The sequence below is a fragment of the Engystomops pustulosus genome, chromosome 7, assembly GCF_040894005.1.
Source record: "Engystomops pustulosus chromosome 7, aEngPut4.maternal, whole genome shotgun sequence".
Lineage (NCBI taxonomy): Eukaryota > Metazoa > Chordata > Amphibia > Anura > Leptodactylidae > Engystomops > Engystomops pustulosus.
The window spans coordinates 47453411-47474101 of record NC_092417.1 but is presented as its reverse complement, the minus strand read 5'-3'; the positions used below and the strand labels follow the sequence as shown (position 1 = coordinate 47474101).

The window sequence follows — 20691 nt, the reverse complement described above, 5'->3', positions numbered from 1 at the left end:
GGATATATATCAACTTGAGGTGGGAGAACCTTTATACTGGGGGATACAGTGCTACATTTATATTGGGGGTACTGCCCTACATTTAGGCTGTGGGGTTGCTGTCCTACAATTTATATTGGGAGTTCTACCCTACATTTATACTGGGAGGGGTTGCTGTGCTACAGTCATATACAATTATTCGTCATTGCTCTGTACCATTGAATTAGTGAAAGAAGTAAAGAATGTGAGGCTAAAGCATGTAATACAACATATGTATATACATCTCTCCTCTTTATCCATTTTTGCTACATATGTGCCGGTATATAGTTTTTGGGTGCCCCTAGGTCTCTACAGCACTGAGAGTGCAATAATGGAACAAGAAGGTAAACCAGACTAAGAAATATTACAGAAGCGGCAGACAAAGACAGGTGAACTGAACTGAACAGACAACAAAGCCACAGCACCTCAGACAGGACAGATTAAGCTACGACGCAGCAGACCGTGCGTGACAACAATGTTGGTGGTTACTGTCCAGTCTCATTTAACGCTTTGACTGATCGAGTATCTTGTAGTTCTGACAGGATCATTGTCACAATTAATGTTTTGATAGAACCCCTGATATAGATTATGGATATACAAATGGTTAACCTTTTCATAGCAGTAAATGTGTGTCCTATACAAGTAATTTTTTGGGATTTTATTCTTGTATATCCCTGCCGTTTGCCAGTGAGTCCAGTGATTGACAGCTTTCGGCATAGCGGTGCTGCTAAATAATGGCTCTATGGATGAGCTAAAATGTTGCACTTTATTTTGAAATGGGTGAATAAAGATCACCTTTATACTTACCGGAGTGCTGCCTCATTGCTTTTTTTTGGGGTACAGAGATTGTTCATCAATCACTTTTTAGGACCGCCCACTCGATTACTTTTGAAACAAATGCTTCTTTAAGTAACTACCCCCCCCAAATAGCCTTTCATTATTATTTTTGACGTCTGATTATAATTGAAAGAAAATATTGTAGACCTTTAATGTTTCATTTTTTTATATGTAAATTATGCCTAATAGTGAAATCCCAATAACAAACAGAAAGTGGAATGTCTATAAATATTTAACCTCTGATGATGAGATTTTTTTTAAAAAAAGACAAGATTCACAGGGTGAAATGGCAAACAAAGAGACGTTACATCAGAATCCAGCTGCACATCATGTCTGGATGGTGTGTATGGTGGATAGAATAGTTATACTGTAACATCCGTGATGTAAAAGCTCATCTATGATGGATTTCTGATGCCGCCGTAAAGCTTCGAAGCAAATGCTTTTCAGTTCAAAGGCAACTGTGCATCCCTTTTCTAATGATCCATCCCCAAGGCAATCACATCACCATGCTGATTTGCTGCAGTGAAGACTGCAGCGTCTACAGTCTGCCCTCCCCCTTCTCTCCATTCTGCTTAGAGCATCAGTCTGTAGCTAGTGCATGTAAGCAACTCTGATACCTTCACCTATTCATGCTTTGGAATGCTGTGGCGACAATACTGAGCCTCTGAAGAAAGCCCTAGTGATCCTCCGAGCCCCACAGCGATGCAGGCCAGCGCCGACTCCACCAGGATGGAATGTTTTTGGAGCAACTGGAAATGCCAGGGTAATACTGACAGATCATCACTCATGCATGGTACAAAGCAGCCTCATGTCCACATCCATCTTCTCCCCTTTTTCCCATTACCTTATCCATTTTTATATTTTATCAATCATTTGCATTACATTTTAGCAACATGGAGCATTTTGTTTATTGTATAGATCATCACCTTGTATGCTATGTCCGCTCTGTCCTAATTCATTATGGAATGATATGTTAAAATACTAACCTAAAACAGTATTTATTTGTAGAAACAATGGCCTGGGCTTATATTAAAGGATGTCCCATAGGGAGGGGGGGCACGCCCATTGTAATATCTGTCTGCCAGCTACACAAAGAAAAGCTACTTGGAAATATGAAGATAGGATAACATTGGGTGACATTGTATAATCTGTACCCAGGGAATACAATGATTTATGTTACAGTTATATAGTATTTGTTGTGGATTGATTATGGATACAATTAGTTCTCATTGTGGATGATGCTGCGTATTTAATTGAATGAAATGATTCCTAATATTAGGTCTGGGTGTGGCTTGGGAAGCTTCCCCTCTCCCTGTCTGCCGTTCAGCCATATTTTTCTTAGTATCACGTCTTGCTTGCATCCTTTGTTGTGCTGGAGGATCTGTGCCGAGCTCTGCTGGCAGCTTGGCACAGAAGATTTCATTCAGTACCAGGATCCATGTGTTACATGAACCTGTTTATGTGAATACAATAATTTTCCGTATCTTCATATGTGAGATAAATTTCTAAAACGTACACAATCAAATGTGAACAATTCCTTGGATGTCATGATAAAAATGGCATATATATGCCCGTTATGCCTGGAATGGAGGCTTCAAGTCTTTGGTTACCATGGTTTCGGCACTCATTTTTACCCCCGTCCTGTCGTGATAAAGCAAATTTACCCTTTAACTGCTGCAAAGGCCTAACCCAAGGCAAAATGCTGCCTGGAAGGCCCCGTCAGCTCTGTATAGAAGCAAATGTCATTGCAATGTAAGGATACACATATCTGTATATAAATGTCAAATCTTTTTATATTTATTAAGACTAGCACGGCCTTTATCTATTCTATTCTGCCTCTGCTTTTCTAGAATGTACCAGAGGCCCCACACCCAATACTTGTAGTCTACTGCGGCCTTGATGGCTTCCATGTGGCTTCTTACATTGCTTATTACATTATAAAGGAAGCAATAAAAATCTGTCACAAGTGAATTGAATGAAAATTGAATTTCATAATATAGTTTTGTAGATGCATAGTTTGCTGATTGATATGTTTTAATTTACTGTTATATTTGTGGGGGTTTTATTGGATCAATTCTTTATATATATATTTTTGCAATGGTTTTTCCCCTTTTTCATTTCATAGTAAAAAGGATCTTTATTAAAGGGAACCTGCCATCAGAAATTGGCCTAATAAACCACTACCAGTATGTTGTCGAGCAGCTGAGCAGATTCTAGATCCTGTTTCTTTCATGACCTGGAGTGGTGGCATCATCCAGAAAATCAACTTTGAAGTGAGATGTAAATTGGTTGTCTGAAGTCAAGGAGGCGGAGAGTTTAACACTGAAGTCAAACTTTCCCTGCCTTAGAACACCCCCTTTACTGCAATTGATGGTTCTGCATTCAAGGAAATCATGGATAAGATCTCCTGAAGTCAGTTGCATGAGGAGGTGTTCAGAGGCAGGGGGAGGTTGACGTCAGTGTTCAACCCTCCGCCTCCATGACTTTATACATCTTACTTGAAAGTTGACTTTCAGGATGATGCAATCATACTGGGGCATGCGAGAAACATGATCTAAAAGCTGATAAACTGCTTTACAACACACTGGTAGAGGTTTATTAGGCCAATTTCTGATGACAGGTTCCCTTTAAAAAGAGTTGTCCACTATCACAAACTTTACTCGAGTAAGTACAAGATTCTAATAGGGTCACTCATATAGTACTTACCCTGGTAATGTAAAGCCACTGGAACTGGCAAGTCATGTGATCCCCGGGCCTTCCGGCAGATGGGTGGGGCATGCAGTCATTATGATATGCACAGCTCCTCCATTTTAACCACATCTATTACGGCCCATTGTTGGCTTGTCTGCAAGGCCGTGTCTAACTGCTTGAAGCAGACAAGACCAGGATGTCACAGAAAATCCTGAGTGTTGCTGCACAAGGGTCACATGACCCATGGCTTCTTTGAAACTTTAAAGGGGTTGTCCGAGACTGTAAAAAAAAACAATGGTGGTTGGGAGGGGGCTGCTTAAATAAATAAACATTTACTTACCTCCCGACACCCTCCAGGCGTCCCGCAATGCCATCGCTCCAGACTGTGCCCCGCGTAAATAAACAGGGGCATTCAGCTTTCGGCCGGCCAAAAGTAATTGTTTATTTTTTTTAAGCAGCCCCCTCCTGGCCACCATTGTTTTTTTTTTATACAGCCTCGGACAACCCCTTTAACAGTATGTATCATATAACAGTATAATGTGGGAGGCCCACATTTGGGTCTTATACTTACCCTGTTAACATTTATAAGTGGCCAACTCCCTTAAAAATCCTGGACAAAATTCAGGGCCTTTACTGTAAGCATAAACTTCTGGTCTTAGTATGGGGCCCACGGGTTATAACTTATATGCATTTTATGGATATATGCAGGGATGGGGATATAGCCTGTGTAGCCTGTTCATCAAGAAGGCACTAGAGTCCTTTTAGCCATAAGGGATTATAAAACATTTGGCTTCTTCTCTCAATCTGTTTAATTTCTTACCTCCTCTCAACCCTAGACCCACAAGGGATTTTATGATGTAGCTGTTTTTTTCTGTAGTCCACCACCTGCCCACCTTCACCGTTCAAGAGAAAAAAGGAGATTACCAATTACCTCTTTACTTGTCTAGACCAGTGATTTTCAACCTGTGTGCCGTGGCACACTAGTGTGCCGCGACACATGGTCGGATGTGCCGCGGGGAAAGTTCCCCAAACTATGGTGCCCCCTGTGTTTTGTTTCCCAGCAATGCGCAGCGATGTAAAATGAGAAATACTATAGTCATGAGGCTGGAGTACTACAAGTACCAGCTTATATGCTGAGTATATGAGCTGGCACTTGTACTCTGGCCTCATGGCCATAGTACTTTTCATTGTACCCCTTTATTTTGCAGTATATGAGCCACATAATAATCAGCACCATATACTAAAACCAGGGAGAAACTGAGAACTGTTGAGGAAGAGCTTCGTGTGTGTCCTTCCACCATTCCTGCCAGGATATCCCTTTTGTGTTTATTGAAACAGGCCCAGGTTTCACACTCACTCACTAAGTGAGTAAAATAAATTTAGAATCTATATTATTAACTATATGTATAATATGACTGTTTTAGTGTCATTTTGTGCTATTTTGGTTGGTGGTGTGCCCCAGGATTTTCTAAGTATAAAAAGTGTGCTGCGGCTCAAAAAAGGTTGAAAATCACTGGTCTAGACTACCTGGAACAGGGACCAGGGTGGGAAAAACAAAGATTACATAATTACCCCACAGCTTTCCACGTTGCTCCATTACTTCTAGTTCTGCTCAATTAGTGGTTCCCTCAGGGACAACACAAGAAGTGAAGTCCCTATGAAAACTTAAGATGCATCACATGGTCTGGGGAGGTTACTCATTTATGACCCCCTCTGGAATGACCACCCTGGAACTTGCAGCCAGATGCAAGCCCAAAAAACTGGTAGTTTTAGTCATCTCCTCTGCATTTATGATGAGATAACATTATGCTTCCGCAATTCAATAAACTGGCTAGGTCATACAGTGTGACCTCACTTCCTACTACAACTACAACTTAGCATGGTCTTGTATCACTACTACCACCCTGACATTTCTAAGCCTAAGTAATCTTTTGTAAGGTATATAGAGAGAACTGGGGAGAAAAAAATTGGTCCAAAATGGATACATGGTGCAGTTGAACACATTGGGGCACATTTATCATGTACTTGATGCTCGGACCAGGCTATCGCTAGTGTACAGACACGGGGAGTCCACAGCCCGACACCACCCCCTCCGAGCCCAAGTGAATTATTTCCAATTACCAGCTCTGTGCCAGGAATTGTGACTATGTCATGGCTTGTGCGCCTGTATTCAGTCATGGCTTGTGTGCCTGTATTCAGGTGTGAAAAGTGTGATGATCCCCACATTGTTTTATTGAACGGCGACACATCTTTCCTGTCCAGCTCAATTGTTTTCATAAGGTTTCAACAAGGTTTCATAAGGTTTCAACAAGTTAGGTGGCTCCAGAGTCATCACTATGGGCTATCAAAGGTGCCCAGCTAAAGCATACCCCACCTTATAACTTATAAGCCTGCAATTTATGTGGTTGTGCTAGTTACCTATGGAAAAATCATGATATACATCCTTAGCCAAGCATGTCACACATTACTCTGCACAATACTGGAGCACAGCCCCACAGTGATGCAAATGCACTTTTATTAGAGTAGGGTACCATGATTATTAGTAGGGTAGCTTTCAACACTGAATGCTGGAAATGCCTACCAATGTTTTTCAGTTTGATGCCACAATATCCCACAAGTATGTTTCAAGGCGACTAAACATCTTGAGAGATGGTAGTTGTGCCATGGTTACACCTCCTTTCTCCTCCTAAATGCCCTTCTCTTGGTTCCTTACACTGGAACTGTAGTATTTTACAATGCTCGCCGCTATTGTACAGAGGCTTCAAAATTGTTAAGCACTGCTTTGGATAGTGCTGCCACCAAACTGGTAACCAATAAACTATGGCTGCCAGGGTCCTGCACATATCATGGGGAAAATACCATGTATTTAAATGGAACCTGCCATTTAAGTTAACCCACCCGAAATAAATACTTATGATAAAAAAGCATTGCCCTTATCCCTAAATGGTTCCTTTCCATGGCTGCATTGTTAAAAAATCAGTTTGTAATCTATGCAGTGTTCACTGCACTACCCTGCTTCCCTAGTGCTGATTGGTAGGTCTCACTGCTAGGACATGCTGCTGTGTGGAACATTGAGAGAGAGAGCTCTGTTACATCATTGGGAGCTTCATATCATGTGGCATGGGTGATGTCAACTATGGTCCTGCTACATTTCCAATGACTCACCATTTATGGATCTGATCACATGAAATCACAGCATGCCTCTGTGTAGGCATGGGAAGGAGTAATAGTCCATAGAGGCATGTTGTGATAATTCTATGATACTGCTATGTGATCAGATACATCCATGAGGCAGATGTTGCACATATAACGAAGTAAAGGGACTTTGATGACATTACTCTGGTCACATGACATGCAGAGAAGAGGCATGGGACATAGGGAGGAGTGGATGGAAGGGGTTGGCAGAGCAGGACACGTCCCTTCTGATGCAAGGTAATTTAACATAAAGTTGATTTATGGGGGTGTAAGGGAAACAATTTTTAGCTAAAAGAAGGGTTTCCGTTAGTTAATAAGGCTCTATGGGAACCTGTCACTAGCTGTATTTGTGAAAATGTGGTGACAGGTTTCCTTTAAAGTAAGTTTTGCTGTAGTTTTTGTCGATAATATTTGCACCAACTTTATCAAATGTCACATTTATACATTAATAAATCTATAACTCTAACACTTCTGTCCAACTAATTTTTGTAACATTTTTTTTTAAAGTTGCATTTCATAATGCAACCCGTTCCTACCGATTTAAAAAAGTGGAGTGAGTATATAATGGTGGTATAAATTGTCCATAAAATTGATGATTGGACGGGAGATGCAGCACTATTTTCTAGACTGAAAACATTAAAGGGGATTGAAATTGATAAACATTCTAATCGATCTGTAAGACCTCTGTTACTATGATTTTACTGACAAAAGGGAATCACAGAGATCTAAACATAGGAGTAAACAGAACGTTGGAAGGAACATATCCCCACATTTTCACAAATACAGCTAGTGACAGGTTCCTATAGAGTCCTATTAACTAAATGACACTCTTCTTTGAGCTATAAATATTTTCTCTTAAATCAACTTTATGTTATATTCATTGGCACCAAAGGGGGGTCGTCCTTCTTGGCTGGCTTCTCCCATCTACTCCTCCTCATGTCCCATGCTTCTTCTGAGTATGAGGCACTTCATGGAGGCACTTCAGGGTGGAAGTCCATGGAGGCATGCTGTGATTTCATGTGATCAGATACATACATTAGACGTTGCAGGTGTAACGTTTCAGATGTAACAGGACCTTAGATGACAGCTGACAGGAGGTAAAAGATTTCCATGGTAATATTTGTTTCTGTGTCGTGCCATGATAATCGTGAGCTTTCTCGGAGATGTCAATAGCAACACAAAGGTTCTTTTCAATCAGCTTTAAAACCGTACATTTTTGTTCAGTGACAAATCAGCTCAAGGGGTTCAGACATGCACACTACGGTATTATTTATCCCAGCTGATGGTTAAGGGCTCTTTTTGTACTTACTAAGATGTTTTATGTTATTTATTTTCTAATATGGTTCGTCACAGATCTACTATACAGCACAATCTTTGATACAAAAAATACATAATAAGGACCCTTATTATCATTGCCAATGCATCATGTGAGAAGTTAGTGTTCAGCTTTACTGTTTCACCATGAGGTATCATTTTTGTGGGATCAGAAATACATATAACTTGGCCAATGGATGGATGATAAATGCCGGATTAGAAGGGTTTGACCACTGAAACTTTTCCAGTCCCACAGCCACAAAACTAAAGCTCAGAGGGGTTTGAATGAAGCAGCAGTGAAGTATGGCCCTTGCTGCTGTGTTTGTCCAAACTACACGTGATTGCTGGGAATGCGGGTAATGGGGGGGGGGGGGGTAGTGATCAAAGATTACCAAGGATTAGCAAAGATTACATTATATATATGATGAACTTTAAATGCTTTTAATTCTATAAATTTAAAGGGGATGGCCACTCTTATATCAAACTTTCACAGGGTAAGTATAAGATAATAGGGTCTGATGCCCTGATATTATGCCCTGGGGCCTGCTGGCTTATAGAAGATGGAGGGGGCCGTGCAGTCATTTAGGTATGCATACCCCTATGTCATTGCCACTCCCATAATAGTGGTTGGGTAGGTGTGTGGATACTGTAATATTTACACGGCACCTCCAGATTCCAACAGGACACGGAACATCATAGAAAGTCCTGTAGCCCTAGGGGTAATGTGACTAGCAGCTTCCAACAGCATATATGGGTGACCCTAATATATCTGCGCAAATCCTTTTTCAATGTATTCTGAAAAATTAAGATATGAAAGGGAATCTGTCACTTGCCACTAAAACATCGGCATTTCATTGAGCTGCTAGGATTTGGTGCCCCATTCTGGAGACCTATGTTCAATTTGTAGGGTTTATAATTAACATTATTTGTTCCATTTAGTTTTAATCGTATATAAAAGTATACCTGGCTCCCTGCCAACAGAGAGGATCAAGTAATGGGGGCATCTGTGCTAGAGTGCGGGTTCATATGTCATCTCTGCTCTCTTAGATCTCCATCTCCTCCTCCAACTCCCCTCATGTAGACATGAGCTGAGACTTACTTGCAGCACAGGGTAAGCTCATGTCTGCAGGAGGGAGGGGGAGGAGGGAGCAGGAGGGAAGGGGAGAACTAGGAGAAAAGTGATTACACAGGGACTGGAATCCTTGCACAGCGTCCCCATGACACAATGCTTTTTGCTGGAAGGGAACTTTTATACACTACACCCTATAGTAGCTCAAAATGTGAATTCCTGATGACAAGTTCCCTATAAAAGGAACCTGTCTGCAGCTTTTTCCTCACTAAACTTGCTGCACACTCAGGTAGCGTATGAAATATACTTTCTAGCATTGCCGCTTTTATGTGAAATCCCGCAAATTTACCTATAAAAATAACCTATAAAAGTCATGTGAAAATGAGCAAAGAAAAGTAACATTGTGCCTAAGATAAGGCTAAAGGAAGAGGCCCATTTGAATTGATGTTTTTCCTTCAGTCTCTAAAAGTAACTGTTCTCAGGCAAACGGGGACCACCTCAGACTCTCTTAAGCTCTCTTCAGTTCTTCTAACCTTTTTGCATTAATATTTTTTTCAGGTAAACAGGCAAGATTTCTCATAGAAATGGAATTCTATAAAGAAAATGTTGTACCATACCAGAAGGTGTTGGTAGTTTAATATCATAGTAACCAATCGCAGAGGCCCTTTAACAAGATACTTGTAAATAAATGGCACTTGCATTTGGGGCTTAAAGTTTCAAACTTTAATTTTTAAGGAAAATGTCTTCCTTATGGTGCAGTTATGCTCTTTATTTAATGCAGATTCTCTAGTGTCCTTATTGTGCATTTCCCTATTATTATTGCTACGTCTCACTTAATGTTATGCAGGATAACTTAGTGCCGATGATTATAATATGGCCACTGGTGAACAATATTTTTTATCAAATAAATTATGAATAAAGCATCAAAATACTCCACAGCAATGTATTGTACATACAGTTATATACAGTACAGTACAGGAGGTCCCCTACTTAAGACGACCCCTAGTTAAAGACGGACCCCTCTGCCCACTGTGACCTCTGGTGAAGCTCTCTGGATGTTACTATAGTCCCAGGCTGAAATTATCAGCTGTAAGGTGTCTGTAATGAAGCTTTATTGATAACCCTTGGTTTCAAAATTGTGAAACTACAATTGTCACTGGGACAATTTTTTTTTGTCTTGATCTGCAATTATAAAATATACAGTTTCAACTTACATACATTTTCAACTTAAGAACAAATCTATAGAGCCTATCTTGTACATAACCTGGGGACTGCCTGTGCCAGTTATTTGTATAGAAAGAATGCAAATCTCTCACCCCCACCAGACAATAATTTACAGGAGTTAAAGGGAACCTGTCATCAGGGTGGGCATCAGGGTGGGACAGGTTCCATAAGCCTATGGTATGTTCATTACAAAATGCCTTTGTCAGCCATATGAATTCATCCAGTGATTTTTAATCAATTATTTTACATTACCTGGCTCTCTAACAGCGACATATGGTGAGTCCTGAGGGGAAGGGGGCAGTTGAAACAGAACAGGTCGTCTTCTCCTAAATCCCTCGTCCTCACTCAAGGAACAGGAGATAATTCTGAGGGAGGTGGATTGTGGGCCATCAGCGAGGAGGGATTGAGGAGAAGAGCATTTTCAAGTGCCCCCTCTCCCTGAGACTCACCACATGCTAATGGTATAGAGCCAGTGAATGTCAAATAATCAATTAAAAAGCAGTGAAATTATTCATATTGCTGACAAAGTCATTTTGAAACGGACAAGCCACAGGAACCTGTGTTCAGGTAAAAATGACCTCCCTGATGACAGGTTCGCTTTAAGGATGTGAGAACATGTGATGTCTGTAGTCCCTGGTGGACTGTGTAATTCCTCCTCTATAAAGCACAGTCACTACAATTTAAATTGTCTCATTGGGAATAACCGACCCCTATGTACATGGCAATCGTTGTGAGAACTTCCTTAGACCCACATGGCCCATAGCACTGACATACTGGTGTGCACCACCTCTGGCAGGATCAGCTTTTATTTTAGATTCTTATGCTCTTGTTTTGAAGAAAAGGGGCTCCAGGCTCCATAGGTGTTAATGGAGCTTAGAGCCCCTCAAAAAAAAAGCATTTTTTTTGTTAAAACCAGGGCATGAGAAGTTAAATGAAGAGTAGATCCTGCCAGAGGGGGCACGCACTAGTATGTCAGTGTGCTTGGTTTACAATCCCTGATCCTGATGGTAGATGTCCGTAACAACTATTTCTACATTACATTTATTATAATAATGTTATTTTTGTAATTATTATTATTCTATTTCTCAAAGTTTTGTTCTAACCTTATGCCGCTTTCACACAAATGTATTCTCCTGGCTAGCATATAGCCACATGCTGGAGCCACATGCTGTTCACCCCTCCACTCTCCATAGGGGATGCATGCTGCCGTACTGAAGTGGTACTGTACGGGTAGCATACAACCCAAAAAATCAGGTTGTGTGAAAGGAACCTTAGGAAGAGGTGTTCCCCTGAATGCATTCTATCACGTTATCCACCATATATATTATTTAACATAAGAATACATGGGTTAAAATGAATTTTAGAGCCCTGTAAATACAAGGTGTAAGATCTCCGCATGAAAGTTACAGTAAGTAGAAAATTATCCATGGAACAAAACGCCTACATATAAGAAATACATTTTCACCCTGCAGGAATACTGATTTGCTTTTGTAAAATGGAAATTGCCTTTTTAACACTAAAAGAAAAAAAAGAAGTCACATGTAGACTACTATATGCATTTCCCGAAATATCTGTAGTTCAATAAAAACCATTTACTGGAAATATGCAAATTTGCATTTGACCATAGACATTGGGGCAGATTTACTTACCCGGCCCATTCGCGATCCAGCGGCGCGTTCTCTGCACAGGATTCGGGTCCGGCTGGGATTTAAGAAGGTAGTTCCTCCGCCGTCCACCAGGTGGCGCTGCTGCGCCGAAAATAATCTTAACGCCCCGGAATGCACCATCCCATAGCAGGTGAAGGTGAGCGCTTCCCAAGCGACACATTTCGGTTTTTAAATGCGGCGGTTTTTCCGAATACGTCGGGTTTTCATTCGGCCAGGCCCCCCCGATTTCTGTCGCGCGCATGCCGGCCCCGATGCGCCACAATCCGATCGCGTGCGCCAAAAACCCGGGGCAATTCATGTACAAGCGGCGCAAATCGGAAATATTCGGGTAACACGTCGGGAAAACGCGAATCGGGCCGTTAGTAAATGACCCCCACTGTGCCTTGTTTAATTGCTAGTAATGCATACTGCAAATTACTAAATGGATTAGCAGTGAATGTGAATATGTTCCCACATTAACATACATAGTGTGCTCCATGCTGCCTTCATCGATCACTGGGCTCTTATTTCCTAATGGAAGACTGCTTTAGTCTGGCTTCTTATATTTTAACTAGCTCTACATGATCTTGATGATGGTAGTTTAAAGATGGCAGGAGCTGAACAGGCCATCCTCAGGTCTCCTTTCTTTAAAAAAGAGAGACCCATCACTATGGTCCGTGACCAGAAACAACCCCAATCACAGGCCATTCACCCTTCAATTGCAGTGATCTAATAACATCACCTCGTTGATTGTTTATTGAAAGTAAGGGACTAGGCAGGATTGGTTTTATGGGCAAAACTAAAAGTGGAGCCCCAAAATAAAACTATTTTATAAACAGTCACAGTCAGTAAGAGGCTCCTTGCGCCCTGCACAATGATAACACTTTGTAGTTACACCCAGTAGTATGGTAAGGCAATGTGTAATATGTAGGAGAATGTTATAGGACAGTGGTGGCGAACCTATGGCACGGGTGCAAAGGCGGCACTCAGAGCCCTTTTTGTGGGCACCCGGCCAGGGCCCCAGCACACCAGACAAGACTCAAAGAATCTTCTTGCAGTTCCAAGAAACTTAAAAGATGCGGCTTTCAGTCATATTTTGATACTTACTTCGCTACTTGGGTCTGTAGGAAGAGGTCGAATTATTTTTGGAGTACCACCTGCTGGCTCCACGATTCTCTGTATACAGAGGGAAACTGGAAAGAAGCTAAAATTATGAAAATTTTCCATCTAAAACGATTGAAAGTTGTTAAACAGGGAGCAATAAGTTACTGCTTTAATTTTTGGTTGTCACCTCACGATAAATAATCAGGGTTTTGGGTTGCAGTTTGGGCACTCGGCTGCTAAAAGGTTCGCCATTACTGTTATAGGAGAAAGACAGGTGATGGGTAGATGGATGATAGAAGATACATATGAAAGATCTTATAGATTTATAGATGCATAAATAAAAAGTAGATTATATACTATATACTAGATAGATGATAGAAGATAGATAGAAACAGTAGAAGAGAAATAGAAGATTGATTGAATGATAGATGGATAGATAGTTATATAGGATATAGATATTATAGATAATAGATAGGTAGATATATAGGTAAAAAGATAGACAATAAGCTATATAGATAAATGGTTAGACAGACAGATATATCGATAGGAAATAGACAAATTATAGGAGATGGATAACTAGACGTCTAAGCATCTTCACCCGGACATTCAACCAAGAGGTATTAAAGGAGCAATACATCCTCTGCCTACAAAAGTCCACAAGCAGAGGGCCCTTAAAGGATAGGGGGCACTGGGCAAATGTCCCAGTGACAATAAAATTTTCAAAATTTTTTGGTGTCCTGGGAACAAGGATTATCAATTAAATTTCATTACAGACAACTTACAGCTGATTATTGCAGCCTGGGACTAAAGTAAAGCATCCAAGGAGCTTTAATAGAGGTCACATTGGACAAAGGTCTGTCTGTAACTAGGGGTCGTCTGTAAGTCGGTTGTCCTTAAGTAGGGGACTGCCTGCATTAGTATAATAGTATTCCATATGTGACCAAAGACAAGCATCATATAGCAATCTTCTGCTCTGAAGTCCTGAAATGTAGATGACCATTTATGAGAAGAATAGTCATCATAAAACCAAATTAGAACAAATAATTATATTGCTGCAAAGACAAGGGTGCTACATGGCCAAGCTGGTTTTATTTTTCTTTGTGTATACAGATACATGATAATCATAGGATTACTTTCTATATATGCTGTCTATATATTTTGTGTTCTGTGCATTTTATAGCAACTAACAATCTAATTGTATTCTTTTTCTACAGCTATGGACTTATTATACTGGCGAGATGTGAAGCAGACCGCTATTGTCTTTGGAAGTGTCCTTTTGATGCTTTTCTCATTGACTCAGTTCAGCGTGGTCAGTGTCATGGCTTACCTAGCACTTGCTGCCCTCTCAGCCACAATCAGCTTCAGAATCTACAAGTCAGTTTTACAAGCTGTACAGAAAACTGATGAAGGACATCCATTCAAGTAAGTCATTTCTAAGTTCATGCTCTACTTGTACATTGCATTTGCTTTTGAATGGTTCTGGGTGGGGTCCAGAATATCAAAGTGATTGATCACCATTGATCAGAGAATGTAATGTTTACTTTAAAAAGTGAAAGTAAATGTTTTCCTGCCAAAATGTTGGAATGGCTGATGCCCTGCATTAGTCAGAGGTGCCCACTTTTTCATTGTAGGGTACCTAAATGATAAACTTCTATTGAGAACCAAGATTATTTCTGGTCCTTATGCCATTTTTGAAAAATTCCCAATTTAATCCATATGATAATAAGGCACTTGGTGCACCCAAGACATTCCCTTAGTATCCCAAAAACTGGTATTTATGCCTGGACTGTCCTCTCTTTATCAGAAAAGAGAGAAGTGGTTTAGGGCAGTGGTGGCGTACCTATGGCACTAGTGCCAGAGGCGGCACTCAGAGCCCTCTGTGTGGGCACCCAGGCCATCACCCCAGAATGCAGTTCACCAGACAGGGCTCAAAGAATCTTCCTGGAGAATCTTCCTACAATATTAGACGAATTTGCCCTCCTCCTTTCAACTGCATTGGTGTCCTTAGGGCCCTGAACGATTGAAAATTGTCAAAGAAAAAGGAGAAATAAATTACTGCTTAAATTGCTGTGCAGGCACTTTGCAATAAATAAGTGGCTTTTAGTTGAAGTTTGGGCACTCCGGCTCTAAAAGGTTAGCCATCACTGGTTTAGGGGGTTAGTACTTGGGATGGTAAAGGGCAGGGTTGGCTCCAGGATTCAGAAGGCCCCTGGGCGACAGAGCCTCAGTGGGCCCCTTTGCAGTGAACTCATGTGGCAGCCTTAAAAATTCAGAAACTAAAACAGTCCCCTGTTCCCTAAAATATTCCTTAATTTATCATGCCAAATAGTCTTCTCATGGTTATTTTATATACAGCCCCCTCATGGTTATTTTATATTAAGCCCCCCTCAGCCCCTATGGATTCATTAGATACAGCCCCCCTCAGCCCCATGGTATCGGCCCTGGTAAAGGAAATGCCCTTGGTGCATCAACTGCCCCATTGACATAAAGATTAAAATGGGAACGAGTCGGAAACTGATTAATGGACAGAAATAATAAAGGCATTTTTAAAATGATAGAGTATTTCAAGTTTGATTTATATGTAAGAGGGCAATGTCCTGTTGATTACAACTATAGGTTATATCTGGTATTACAAATTAATTTTGTTCACTTGAATTAGGATAAGCTGTAATCAGTGTTTGTGAGTTGTTGGTAGGGAATTTTGGATGTCGCTTTCTGCTAGTAATACTTATCAGTGCAAAATAAATACTACTGTATGGTGCTAAATAATTAGCGATAGTAAGCCAGGGTAGCTAATATTCAGAAAAATATTTAGGCAAAAAAAAAAATTGAATATCAGCACCTCTGGTGGTCAATTTCTGCAAGCCCTGGTGCACAAAAAAATGTTAATGTTTGCATTTCTGGTGGTAGATATTGAGTTTATGTTACATACCTATCCTCACTCCCTACTGCAAAAAATTGCAGCTCCGATGGCTTTAGGCGACCCCCGGATTAGGTTGTTCGACCCCCGCTGGGGTCACAACCCACAGGTTGAGAACCGCTGCCTAGCTCTTCACTGACCATTCTTTATGGATACATCCTTTCTGATATATTGTTCCTTCTTTACTCCTTATTCTTCCTCTTAGGCTACATGCACATAAAACTACATACAGGGAGTCCCCGGGTACAAGATAGGTTCCTTAGGTTTGTTCTTAAGTTGAATTTGTATGTAAGTTGGAATTGTATATTTTAAAATTGTAGCTTCAGACAAATTTTTTTTTTGTCCCAGTGATGATTGGATTTTCAAGGATTATCAATAAAACTTTATTACTGACACCTTACAGCTGATCATTGCAGCCTGGGACTAAAGTAAAGCATCCAGAGAGCTGCACCAGAAATTTTGGTGGACAGGGAGGGTGTCCTTAAGTAGGGGACTGTCTGTATTGGCTATGTACTATCCATTGTCACAATAGCTATAAACACGGCAGTGGTATCCCTGGTGTGTGAACTGACTGACCGAGCTGCAAAATTCTATTTTTGGGTAATCTTTTTCTATTGTCATGGCTGTGTGAGCAGACCTCACATGCTAATGACACACAGGCCTCAAGCAACAAACCAGAGAGCTTGCCCATTTCTCTTAATAGGGGTTTCCCATGAAAGAAAGTTCTCAAATATTAATCCCCTAGTGATGTTTACCTAATAAAGATCATTTTTAACCCCTTACTTTGCAATTTTAGTCATTTTTATTGCTGTTTTTGGGCCTATCAGTCAGTGATGGTCAGTGTAAAATCCCAAAGTGTGGACAGGGACTCTCTAAGCAGACACTTCATGCTTACTCTCTGCTACTTCTCCTTGTGACGTCATCGGGGAGCGATGATCCGTCGCCATGGTAGCCTCGGGTCTCAGGAAGACCAGAGGATACTTCGGGTTAACCCATGCATTACAATGTGCTATCAGCACATTGTAATGTATGAGGAGTAGGAAATAATTTTGTCTGCCTGACGAAACGTTTAAAACTTAAATAAACTTTAATAGTAATTTGTTAAAATTGTAAGTAGTTATCTAAAACATTCAGGCATTGGTCCGTGAATGATTGTTACCAAAAATGTTCCATAGATAGGGCAGTGCAATATTGTGTTTGAACACTGACCCGGCTGACGAGCCTATAGAAATTCGTGGTCTATGGGCACAGTATTGTCTGTCACTAGACCAAAAAGATAGATACTGATAAGCTCAGCTGATTTGTCATATAAGTCACACCTAACGCGTTTCTGCATCTATGGTAATGTAACTAGATGCTTAAATTTGTCAGTCAGTCAGTGATGGTCAGTGTAAAATCCCAAAGTGTGGACAGGGACTCTCTAAGCAGACACTTCATGCTTACTCTCTGCTACTTCTCCTTGTGATGTCATCGGGGAGCGATGATCCGTCGCCATGGTAGCCTCGGGTCTCAGGAAGACCAGAGGATACTTCGGGTTAACCCATGCATTACAATGTGCTATCAGCACATTGTAATGTTTGAGGAGTAAAATCCCCATATACTGCTATACTGTAGTATGGCAGTATATGATAGGATCTTACAAACAACCTACGGTTAAAGGATCCTACGGAGTCTGAAAAATAGTAAAAATAAAAAAAAATAAAAACTCAAATCACCCCCCCTTTCCCTAGAACTGATATAAATATAAATAAACAGTAAAAATCATAAACACACGGTCTCACAGCTCTGTACATGGAAAAATAAAAAAGTTATAGATTTTTGAAGGTGGGGAGTGGAAACTGAAAACGCAAAAACGAAAAAGGGCTGCGGCGTTAAGGGGATAATTTTCCTTCTATAACATTCATATAGGCATTTACAACCCCCAACTGAAATACAACTTCAAGCTTAAAGGGAACCTGTCACCACATTTGCACATATACAGCCAGTGACATGTTCCTATATGTTCCTATAACTGACTGACACCCTTCTTTTAGCTAAAAATTGTTATACTTACATCCACATAAATCACCTTTTATTTTATATTATCTGGCATCAGAGGGGGGGTGTCCTGTTAATCTGGCCCCTCCCATCTAATGCATCTATAACTCCTTACTGGTCACAGTTTATGTTATGTGACCAGAGTGACATCATCTAAGGAACTTTAGTCTCTTAATAATAGCAAACTGTACCCCATGCATGTATCTGACCACGTGAAGTGACAGTAGCCTCCATGGACATCTACTCCTCTCCATACTACATGGAGGCTTCTGTGATTTCATGTAATCACATATATGGTGTACAACTTGCTATTATCAGAAGGATGAAAGACCTGCGATGATCTGTACCTAGAGCTTTATATGTCTGTAGTAGAATATTAGCAGATGTTCCCTAAGTACAAGGAGGCAGGGTAGTGATTTGAATAGAGGCGGGGCTGGCAGTCACAATAATGGGGCGTGGTTCACTGCCAGCCTGAGAGAGAGAAGAGTCACAAAAGCTAATTTGCATATCAGAAAACCATCTGTAATTAAGGTACAGGGCCCCCCTTTATCAGCAGGTATATTTAGTCAGGATGGTCAAAATCTGGTGACGGGTCCTTTTTAAAAGAAACTTATGCTTGTTCTGATGTGTCAGTATCTAATTACAACAATAGCAACCATAGGTAGGATGAAAATGACTTTTGTTTCATGGAGGGTGGATATTAAAGACATTTACTAAAATGATATATAAAAGCTGTATGTAGTAGTATCCTACACAAGGTGCCTATAAGATTTTCTGTATGATACCAGACTGTGTTCTGTAAATGTGACATGAAGGTCTGCATTGCTGTCTCCGACAACTGATTAACGATTAAGCTTCTCCACCTACGAAAAACTTTTGTAGCCACATTTCCCCTGCGTTCCGCTTCTAGTCAGTGGGGCTTATTTACTAAGGGTCAATGGATCGCACTTTCATCAGATTTTCTAAGTTTTCGGGATTTGCACTGCTGTGACAGGTATATAACTGGAGATTGTGTCACACGCGATCGGATTGCGGTACAGCTGCACTGGCTTTCATGCGACAGAAATGGGGGGGGGGGGCGTCAGATGATCCGACTGTTTCGGACTGAGCGCAGGATTTAATATTCAAATTGTGTCGCAAGACAATGCACTTACATACACCGGGGAGAAGAAAGTGAACTCCAGCTGACCCGGATACATGCAGGATATTGGATGCACAATCTTAGTGAATCTCGCCAGAGTGCATTATTGTCGGACACTCCGTACTTCCTGAACTCCTCCGGACAGGTAAGTAAATATGCCCCAGTGTGTCTCTAGATACACCTTGGCTTTGGCTAGAATTTCGTAAATTGTGGACATGGTAGACTCAAGCCAATGATTCAAGAGGCATCTCTTTGCCACCAGTAGAAGAATGTAGCCTATTCGTGGTATTGTAGGTATTGAAGCAGAGGTATGGAGTGGAATAACATAGTCAGCGGTTGTGACGGGACCGAGATTAAAAATACTGCGTTAACATTGTTTGGACATTCCACCAGTAGTCTCATACTGATGGACCAGATTGCATGATAAAGGCTAGCTAAGGGTAAGGGACATTAAGGGCAGGCTGTGATCCTATCCGGTTGGGAAGCTGCTGCCAGGCTGTAGGCGTACATGGCTGTGTGTACAAGTTTAAATAAAGTTTCACACCATTTTTCACTGATAACATGTTTACGGACCTTAAGAAGGCCCAGTAAGAGCCTCTCAGAGACCCCATTCTTTCCCAGCATGGGAAGGTCAATTGCAGTATTGATGACTCCCATTTTCGCCCAATATCCACATACAATTGCAATATTGATCTTTTTGAAGTAGGGCAGCACGGTGGCTGAGTTGGTAGCACTTCTGCTTTGCAGCGCTGAAGTCCTTGGTTTGAGTCCCACCCAAGTCAACATCTGCAAAGAGTTTGTATGTTCTCTCCATGTTTGTGTGGGTTTCCTCCAGGTACTCCGGCTTCCTCCCACACTTCAAAACATACTGGTAGGTTGTTTAGATTGTGAGCCCCATGGGGACAGCTACCAATTTGGCTAGCTTTGTGTAGCGCTACATAATCTGTGTGCGCTATATAAATAAAGAACTATTATATTATTATAAGCGAGACCCCCCCCCCAGGAGTTTGACAAAAGTGTTTGTTGTGAGCTCCCCAGCTAAGTTGCATGGTCTAGCATCGCAAAAGGCTTTAACTTGGTTGTAGTAGAATTTTTGAGCCGAGGAAAAGTTAAATTCCCAAACTAGTTCAGGGATCGCTTGATTGTATTTGCGGTTCCTCAGGAAGAATAATAGGTTCCATCCGATGGATACCATGATGATCAAGTCTGGGTGTTCCACAATGGGAGATGTTTTGAGATTTGATAGGAACGCTTGTGTTGTTTACACAGTATTTTCCATGTGGCAGCTGCATAACACAAGAGCAGGAATTGCTTGATAGATCAAGGAAATTTGGCATATGGTGTGTGTAAGATCACAGTGGGGTTATAAGGGGAGAATGCGGCTTTTTTCAATCTCGTATTGGAAAAATAGGATGTTTTGTGCAGCCAATAGACATGGCAAATTATACAGGCGGTCCCCTACTTAAGGACACCCGACTTACAGACAACTCAGTTA

The 20691-nt window shown here is 41.0% G+C and overlaps 1 protein-coding gene across 2 annotated transcripts in view; it reads left to right on the top strand.

The window, feature by feature from the left end:
• The window catches only part of RTN1 (reticulon 1), a 187481-nt gene that overhangs the window by 158765 nt on the left and 8025 nt on the right, over positions 1-20691 (top strand). Inside the window, exons 1-2 of one of the 2 annotated variants that reach the window (XM_072115796.1) lie at positions 1363-1618; positions 14313-14520. In XM_072115796.1, coding sequence (XP_071971897.1) covers positions 1558-1618; positions 14313-14520 — 269 coding nt within the window. In that variant the 5' untranslated portion in view covers positions 1363-1557. Of the gene's footprint in view, positions 1-1362; positions 1619-14312; positions 14521-20691 lie in introns of those variants that run through there. The other variant, XM_072115795.1, reaches the window with a different exon arrangement.